The sequence below is a fragment of the Etheostoma cragini genome, chromosome 8 (assembly GCF_013103735.1).
Source record: "Etheostoma cragini isolate CJK2018 chromosome 8, CSU_Ecrag_1.0, whole genome shotgun sequence".
Classification (NCBI taxonomy): domain Eukaryota; kingdom Metazoa; phylum Chordata; class Actinopteri; order Perciformes; family Percidae; genus Etheostoma; species Etheostoma cragini.
In genome coordinates, this window is record NC_048414.1 from 1,317,305 (window position 1) to 1,326,178 (window position 8,874).

The window sequence follows — 8,874 nt, forward strand, 5'->3', positions numbered from 1 at the left end:
TATATATATATATAAAATTTGACGGATTAGCAAACACGTATATGTTGTGACAACAGAATTTTTCTAATTAAATAGATTCGAATATATATCAGAAATATTTTTAGATTTTTTATTTGTGTTTCATTTAAAAGACAAAATAAATTTCAAATTCAATTTTGAATGATTTAAAGCAGGGTCTTGAAGCGTGTGATTCATCTTTTTTTTTGTTTTTCGCGTGTGATCCATCTTTTTGTTGTTTTTCGCGTGTGATCCATCTTTTTGTTGTTTTTCGCGTGTGATTCATCTTTTTGTTGTTTTTCGCGTGTGATCCATTTTTCTTTTCGCGTGTGATCCATCTTTGTCAACATACGATCTTTGGCGGTGACGTCGCAACAGGACGGGACGGGGCGGGCGGCGCGAACTGGCGCCGGGAGATTCGATCCCTGACTCCGGTCCTGACTCCTGGACCCAGCCCGTAAACATCACCTCAACCAGACCTGTTTGATTCGTGTATTTGCCGTGGAGTCATGTTGTTCCTTTGTGTAGTTCCGCGGAGCGGGACGGGCAGCTGTTGAACCTTCACCTCCATACAGGTAGCTCGGCGTCCTAACGGCACTTCTCACGCGCCGTTGTTGCTAACGTTACAAGCCGAGTCGATTAGCTTAGCTAGCTAGCCAACTAGCTAGCTAGCTAAGCTAACGTTAGCCGCGCTAACGAACTATCAAGCCGACTCGTTTTCTTAAGCATATTCACAGTAACACCATCATAGTTAGCTCTTCACATTTTTACATTAATAAAATTGTAATTTAAAGTCTTAAACCCAAATTGGCAGCCTCACAACCTCAGAAATAAGTGCTAACGTTAGCTTGACCTAAGTTTAGCTCAAGCGTCCGTGGTTACACGGGGAATCAGAAACCAACGGATAGTCGATGTATTATTATTTATTCTCTGCTATTTTATAACGTTGCATATAAACTAATAAGCTACATCAAAGACAACGCTCACGGTTGTATTAACTGAACTAAATTAGCTAAAGTTAACGTCACTGCTGGTTTGTTTTTGCCTGGAGGCCGCTGCGACCTCGGGCTCTAGTTGGGTGTTTAGCCGCAGAAAAGTAACGCTACCACCGGGCCCCGGTGAACGCCATCACAGGTGACAGGTCGATGAATACAATCACAATCAAAGGTAGCTTATTTATTGGACAGTTGACAGAGACATTTATACTTCTCGGGGCGAATAGCCACTGCTTACTATTGCACTGCAAAAACATTAGCTAGTTTGTTAGCACAACATGCAGGCTGTGTGACTTTTGGCTTCGTGCAGCTTAGTTACCTGTAGTCTGGCTCCACTGTGAGAGCACGGTGGAAGGAAAAGCGGACAAGGTGTGCAGGTATTAACCAGGTGACATTTGTCCCAGCTTCATGAAGGTAACTCTTTACTTTCACTTAAAAAAGAGGCGTGTCTTCAGGATTATACTACCGAGTCAAATGACCTTAAAAAATGAGCTATGACCTCATCAGTCCCAAAAGCAGACTTTATCTGCACCTTTGTTTTTGCACCATCAACTAGTGGAGCAGGGCTGGGTTTGGTGTTTGCCAAAAGGCTATGTGTGGCAAATGTACTAACTTTTTAACAACTGTGTTTCACCAAAGTGCAAACACACATTTAAAGCTACATTTTATTTGCTTAAATCAATGTGTTCATTCAAAAATATGTCCTCATTGGTGTTCTTATTTCTTGTATTTACATTGGACGGGCAAGGCCAAGGATGCTTCCTTGTTCCGCCATTTTTGAAAAACTATAATTGCTGAGAGGGACATGAAAACGGAGAAGGAGATCAGTGTGAGGCGCTCGGTTCATGATGGACGATAGAGCCTGACCGATATATTGGCTTGCCGATATTAGGCATTTCCCAAACTATCGGTATCTGCATGTCTAATGGCCAATAAAAAAATTAATAAAAATTCATCAATCAAGGATGCTCTACAACGTCCCTGTTAGTGATGGCGTTGCATACACTGATTTTTCTTTTGTGTTTTTGTTCAAAGGACTTTTAGTTTCATATCTTAAGTTTGTATTATTATACATTTTATTATATTTTGATGTTCTGATGTGACAGTAAATCAAATTATTATCATACTGCGAAAAAAACAAAAATTGGAAGACATGGTGTCATAGCTTCTTGGTACATAACGGCTACCGTAGTTGAAAAACCGAGGGCGCTAGAGTGCACTCTTTGTTTGAATGCAAATTACAGTTTGCTAGATGGGAGAAATTTCTATACAGTGTACGTTTTTAAAGTAATACCCTGAGTGTAAAACTCTGTAAATTCCTATAAAAATACATCATAACACAGACGTAAAAAGCTCTTCTGTCTACAGAATGTTTTCAAATGTTACGGCTTGCTAATCATTGATGGGTAAGCCCTTCCTAGCCTTGGGGCCCTTCGTGGTCCTGGGTCACAAGATTTAATGAAGCTGCAGCCAGCAAAGCTGCTCCCAAGGACCTCGGGCTAAGAACAGGAACATGTGTGGTGAGAGGTCGCTAATTTAGGACGGTGCAAGACAATGGCTGGCTTTATAAGTTCATGTTGAAAACTAAGCTAGCAAGAGTTGAAAGTAGCATCTCCCCAGGGCTCTGTCTAAAAGATGAATAGGAATTAGGAGTCAGAGGGGATCATTAACCATCTAACCTGCTGTGCAGATGGAGGCCATGGAGGTAGACTCCCCTGGGCAGCTGCAGGGGGGTGGGGACAGACAGCCAGAGGTTGCAGCTGCAGCGGCGGACGCCAACGCGCCGCACGTCATCTCGGACTCCGGCAGCAGCACCGAGGTGGACGAGGACGAGGATGACGACAACGAAAGAGGGCAGACGACGACCCGCGTGCCCCCCAGGCTTCCTGCCACCTGGGCATTCAGTCAGAGAGCGGTGAGCCGCCCTGCAGCTACGCCGTCTGCCGCTCATGGCGCACCAATCCGGAGGAGACTCAGGTACCCAGAACTAATGCACAGAGAAGCCTTGGTTGAAGGCCTTTTTACACTGGGGGCGTGACGAATAAACCACATGAAATGCTGAATAACTGACAGGGAATATTTGTCATCTAGACTGTTCATACTGGCTGCCATGTAAATTTCTGATAATTTTAAAAGATTTAAATATATGCGCCAGCTCATCAGAGAGAGAGAGAGAGAGAGAGAGAGAGAGAGCGCTGAAAGAAGAGAGAGAGGGAAAATTACATCCAGCAAAGGGCCGCAGGTTGGAATTGAATTGCGGCCGCGGCGGTAAGGACTGAGCCTTTGCATATGGGTGCACGCTCAACCGTCTAAGCTACCCCAGCGCCCCAGAGTCTGCAGTTTAAGCACATACATAAACTAAATACTGCAGCTCCTCAAGACCAACATAGTGTCTTAGGGACTGCTTTCTAAACTGTTCTTTAAAGTGCTCTTATTATGTTTTTTGGCTTTTTCCCTTACCTTCATCCTGTTCTATAGTAAATCTTTTTGTGCGTGTTATAGGTTTACAAGGAGAAAAAGCCCACAGTCCCCCCCCCCAAAGGGACTTATCATCTCCAACAGAAAACCCTGTTCACAAACTGCTCCAAACAGCTCTGTTGTAGTCCAGGCTTTATTTCAGAGACAACCGTGTCACTTTGTAACACACGTTATAATGCTCCCACTTATACTCTTTTTCTGACTGGCTAGTAGTCCTTACCTAGCTGCTGCGCATGTGCAACTCCCAACGATGATGGAACCAAAGTGAGATGCCTCACTCTGTAGCCAAAACAGAGAGCTCAACACATAGGGTGAAAAGAGGAGCTGCAGCAATGTGCAGTGCGACAGAAATTTATTTTTTTCAGTTTTTTATTTAACCATGTAAACTCATTCTGGTACAACCTCTAAATACAATTAGGAACCTGAAGATGAGCAGAATATGAGTGTAGTACGTTTCCTCCGGTCTCTTCTCAGCAGCTGTATTTTGTCAGAAAGTTGAGCGTCTTGCTGAGATGTTGAACCCGTGTGCTTCCTCAGGCAGGGTCTCCGGGTGCACTACCCCAGCCAGACCGCGGCGCCCTCCAGAGGCTTTCCCGACTTCCTGCTCCGAGCGCCGGCTGCCAGCGTGACTCAGCCAGAGTCCGGCAGCACCACCGAGGTCAGCGAGTCTGAAGAGGAGGAGGAGGGTGAGGAGGAGGTCAACAGAGAAGCCTTGGCTGCTACGGAGCCCGTCGTCCCGGTGCCGCCTGCGAGTCCTCGTCTCCAAGCGTCCGTCCAACACGCACAACCACAGGAAGCTGGTCCAAATAGTGAGTGAGAACTACTTTAAGTAGATTTAGATTAGCTGATTAGTTGTCATGTAAACTAGTTGCCAACTATTACATAAATTACCAACTATTTTGATAACTAGTATTTAGAATGGGTAATTTTTAACAACATCTTGGGCTTTTAGAACAACTGACTCGCATTTTTTTCCTCAATTTTCAGGCATTTGAGCAATAACTAATACATTAATTGAGAGAATAGTCAACATATTAATCAACAATGAAAATACTCTTTAGCTATTAGCAGCCTTTTTATGTCGTTTACTGATTTTCACAGACCAATGCTGAGCCTGTGTTGTGTTGTCAGATCCCAGTTTAATTTTTTTTTTTGTCCCCCGTCTTTGTTCAGACTCCAGTTCAGTTGCAGATGGTGAGAGGGCAGAAATGTCCAATCAGAACGTCCAGGTAGTGTTCAAACCTTTTCCATCACTCTCTTTCTTAGAAGCACGTATCCTGCTTGTGTTCTGCATTTTACAGACAACGTGTTTTGCCGCAGCTAATTTTTAATAATAGGCTTTAAACAGAACTTGAAACTTGTCTGATTCCAGCTTGTTAAATGTGAATATGTTTTAGTCTCTTCTCTCCTATGTGACAGTAAACAGAATATCTTTGAGTTGGACAAAACATAAAGACATTTGAGGACGTCATCTTGGGCTTTTGGGACACACTGATCCACATCTTTCAGAATTTCTTTTTAGATCAAACAACTGATCCATGTAATTTATTGTTAATATGGCGAGAACCATAATAAACGATACATTGTGCAATCCTAATTTGAAGCAATAGAGGCTCCATTAAACAATATTGTACATACAAATTAACTACTAATGAAAATCTGTGACTAATACAGTTTAAAATGTTGACAAGAATAAATACTACTGGAGATAAATTAAGCAAGTTTGATAACACATCATCAGATAGATGTTAAAATGTAACCTGTAGGGAGACTTCAATGTGCACGCCTTTTGGTACGGCAAAGGAATTGAGAAGAATTGGGAGAGTATAGGTATTTGGATGTCTAAACATACTAACAGAAACCTTTTATTCTCTTCCAAGAATGTGCTTATTTTTCAAGAAATAGAGGGAATAAAGCGAGGTTTCCACACAGCAAATCACCGCGTCAGTCTTGCAAGACCGCAACAGAACCACGGCTGCCAGGCGCTACTCCCAACATGCTAGCAATTGTTCTGTTGGCTAGTTGAAAAGTTTGAACTAACATATACAGTGGTCTCTTTAGTGGTGTATGTGCCCTGAAAAAGTTAAATCACAATTTGTGGTGATACAAGTACCAATGAAAAAAGGACAATGGAGGGAGGCGAGAGATGCACGTTTTCTAGCTAGAAAAACAGTCGCCATTTTGAGTTTGTGTCAGCTAAAGATGCACTCTGTACACTCTGTGCTGGTTGTGACTAAGTGCTATCTAGCTGCAAAAACACTATGTTAAAATTCTTTCCCCTATCTTACTATTGCAAAACTGGAAAATTAATCAAATTGCTCACAATGCGCCTACCTATACAAAACAAACGACTACACAAACAGTATACACTATAACCAGAAACAGACAGGTTGAGGCAATGGAGAGTGCAAAATAAGCAGAAGTAAATTTTAATTATGGAGCGTAGTGCAAAGGGTGCTGGAATACGTGGTATTGTTATTATATAAGTATTATATCACAATATGAAGAGCTCTGAAATAGAGAATAAGACTGATGAATAAATAATAAGTGGAACCAGTAGACAGACTGATTAGACACAGTGTTGCTGGGTTATTGTACAGGAATTGAACCTGACACTGTTCCTGGCGTTATTATATTGTATCTGTGTCAGAGGGCAAAAATAAACAATTTGATAGCCAATGGAACATTATCATTACGATTCATAATGCCACAATATGGTGTTATCACGATTTTAAACAATGTTTTGCCATGTATTGCAATGTATTCCTCTGTTTTCTAACTTCTAATTATATCCCCTGAGGAAAGTTTGTCTGTTTTTATCTAAAATCTCTTGTCATGTCCCCCTGTAGCCGGCCACCGTGGCCTCGGCTTCTGCCAAGCCGTCGCAGGCCGAAGAGGGCGAAGGCGACATCTGCTCCATCTGCTTCGAGGCGTGGACGACAGCGGGCGAGCACCGACTGTCGGCTCTGCGCTGCGGACACCTCTTCGGCTTCACCTGCATCCAGCGCTGGCTGAAGGCTCAGGGCCCGGCCGCTAAGTGTCCACAGGTCAGTCTCGCCACGGTGTTTTAAAGGGGCGCTATGCAGTTTTGGTCGCAGTTTCTCTGTAGAGCTCCCCCTACAGCCTCGGAATAGATATTTGGCAACACTGATGTAAAAACCCGTTGGCGACACTCCCCCCCCCTCCCGTCTTCTCCCTTTGGTCATGTGCATTTGTTTTCAAAGAAGCCGTACTGAGGTACACAGCTAGTAAGCCCGTAACAGACCGCCATAATAATAAAAACTTTTACAGACAATAGCTAACATCGGGAGGTCACAATAACAAAATTACAAGGATTAAACCGAGTTTATCCCAAAGAAACTCACCACAGAACTTTTGGACAGACACACACACACACACACGCACACTCACTGGTGTCTCATCCTGCATTGCACATCTGGATTTTTGACAATGTGTTTGTGTTGTTTTTCTAGTGCAACAAGAAAGCGAAGCGTTCAGACATCGTTCTGCTGTACGCTCCGAAGCTGAGAGCGCTCGACAACTCCGAGCAGGAGAGCTTAAAGAAGTGAGTGATGCTGCGTTCTGAATCAGTGTGCATATCGTCACCTACTTTTAATTTAGTCTTGTGTCCTTGTTAGTTTTAGTCATATTTAGTCATTCACATATGATTTTTTGTTTGTCAAGTTTTAGTCAACTAAAAGTCTGCTCATTTTAGTCTAAAGAGAACTCGGGTATCTTACACTAGTTTAAGTTAAAACATTTGAGTCTTTTTTTGAAATACATTTATTTCTGAGACCATTCCAGTCAAATAGTGTTTCACACATCTCAAATATTGGTTAAATATCATAATTACCTGACAATGTACACTTGAATTGAATGATTTTTGTTTAATATAACTTTGTTAAATGCGTTTTTCTATCGAGCCTCTTCCTTCATGCAAATACAATCGTACACAGACACATGTTAGATAAGAGCCAGGGACATTTTAGTCATGTCTTTTTTCTTTTTTTTTTAACAATAATGTATGTTTTTGGACATTGCTGCAGTCTTGTCATTGTCACGTCTTAGTCATGGAAAAAAGGTCGTTGACGAACATTAATTAAGTCTCGTCTGAAAAAATTAACAGTGAGGTGTCACAGTTTCAGTTCAGCTCGATGAAGCTATTGTTAAAGATTTACAGTCTACGCTGTTAAGAGCAAACCACCCTAAACTGGTGCAAAAGTTGAACAGGAAAACCAAGAACTCAACTTGAATGTATGTTGCTTAAAAAATGTAAGGAAGTTGATGAACTGTTTTTGTTATCACCAATCGTTCCAACCCCTGGCGGTATAAAAATTAAACCGTCTGTCTGTGTCTAGGTCTCTGGAGCAGGAACAGTCTCTGAGGAGGAAGGCTGAACTGGAATCAGCTCAGTACAAACTGAAGCTGCAGGTTGTCACCAACAAATACGGACAAGCACAACAAGAGCTGCAGGTATCATTTGCGTAAAATAAAAGGATTGAAAGAAAGTAAAATGCATGATTAATTACTGATAAACTGCCACATTCTGGACTCAACAGTTCAACAACTAGATGTCATCCACATCATTTTCCTTTTTCATGGAAACGTCTTCCTGTTAAAACACGTCCCTCTCTTTCTCTCTCTCTCTCTCTCTCTCTCTGTCTCTGTGAAGGAGCTGAGGGCTCTGATGGCTCAGGCCGGCAGAAGCTCAGGGCCGTCCTCATCCTCGTCTACCTCGTCTGCGTCCACCTCGCTCCTCCACGGCCTGTGCCAGAGGGCGGACGGCTCCAGGACGGCCCAGTACAGTTTCTCCAAAGCGGTGCTGGTGTCCCAGGCTGGAAGCTGCAGGGTTTTATCCTACTGCGAACCTCTGAGCTGCCTGCTGGCCTCGCAGCCGTCCCCGCACTCCACCCTGGTGCCCGGTGAGACTTAGACTTCTCTTTATTGATCCTTTGGGATGACTCCCGCAGGAAATTGAAAGTTCCAGCAGCAGTTTCAGCAAGAACAAAGAAATAAAAAAATAGATAAAAAGACAGTATAGAGACAACAAAATACCAATAAAAATAATAACAATAAGAACATTCGTCAAATAAACAAAGAAAAGACCATAAATTATTATTAAAGTAAGACGTCCTTACTTCTTCCTTTGACCCGTGTTGACACAGTTACTTCGAAAAAGTAATCTGATAACTTCTTTTAAACGTGGACTTAGTTACTTTACAGATTACTCAATTTTAAAAGTAACTAAGATTACATGTTACGTTATCATAGAGGCCGACCGATATTTCGGCGGGCCGATATGAGGCATTTTCCCAGGTATCGGCATTTATAATCAGGGGTGCACATAACCTTTTCAGTGACTTACTCAGGTGAGTACCAGGAGATGGTGTTTGGTACTCACTCC

The 8,874-nt window shown here is 42.5% G+C and overlaps 2 protein-coding genes across 2 annotated transcripts in view; one reads left to right on the forward strand and one right to left on the reverse strand.

Annotated features, from left to right (window-relative positions):
- Positions 1–341: 341 nt before the first annotated feature.
- Positions 342–8,403, forward strand: LOC117949018 (E3 ubiquitin-protein ligase RFWD3-like). The gene is made up of 8 exons (XM_034879008.1): positions 342–572; positions 2,683–2,969; positions 4,008–4,279; positions 4,644–4,699; positions 6,320–6,517; positions 6,944–7,035; positions 7,829–7,943; positions 8,143–8,403. Exons 2-8 carry the CDS (start codon positions 2,683–2,685, stop codon positions 8,401–8,403), a joined length of 1,281 nt encoding a protein of 426 aa, XP_034734899.1. The 5' UTR covers positions 342–572.
- A 201-nt stretch (positions 8,404–8,604) lies between these two features.
- The window catches only part of LOC117949020 (mixed lineage kinase domain-like protein), a 15,247-nt gene continuing 14,977 nt past the window's right edge, over positions 8,605–8,874 (reverse strand). Inside the window, exon 9 of the mRNA XM_034879010.1 lies at positions 8,605–8,614. Coding sequence (XP_034734901.1) covers positions 8,605–8,614 — 10 coding nt within the window. The remainder of the gene's footprint in view (positions 8,615–8,874) is intronic.

Coding starts and splice junctions, on each gene's coding strand:
- LOC117949018 (XM_034879008.1), top strand. CDS start 2,683: ATGGAGGCCATGGAGGTAGACTCCCCTGGGCAGCTGCAGGGGGGTGGG. Junction 7,036..7,828: donor GAGCAGGAGAGCTTAAAGAA/GTGAGTGATGCT, acceptor GTCTGTGTCTAG/GTCTCTGGAGCAGGAACAGT. Junction 7,944..8,142: donor AAGCACAACAAGAGCTGCAG/GTATCATTTGCG, acceptor GTCTCTGTGAAG/GAGCTGAGGGCTCTGATGGC.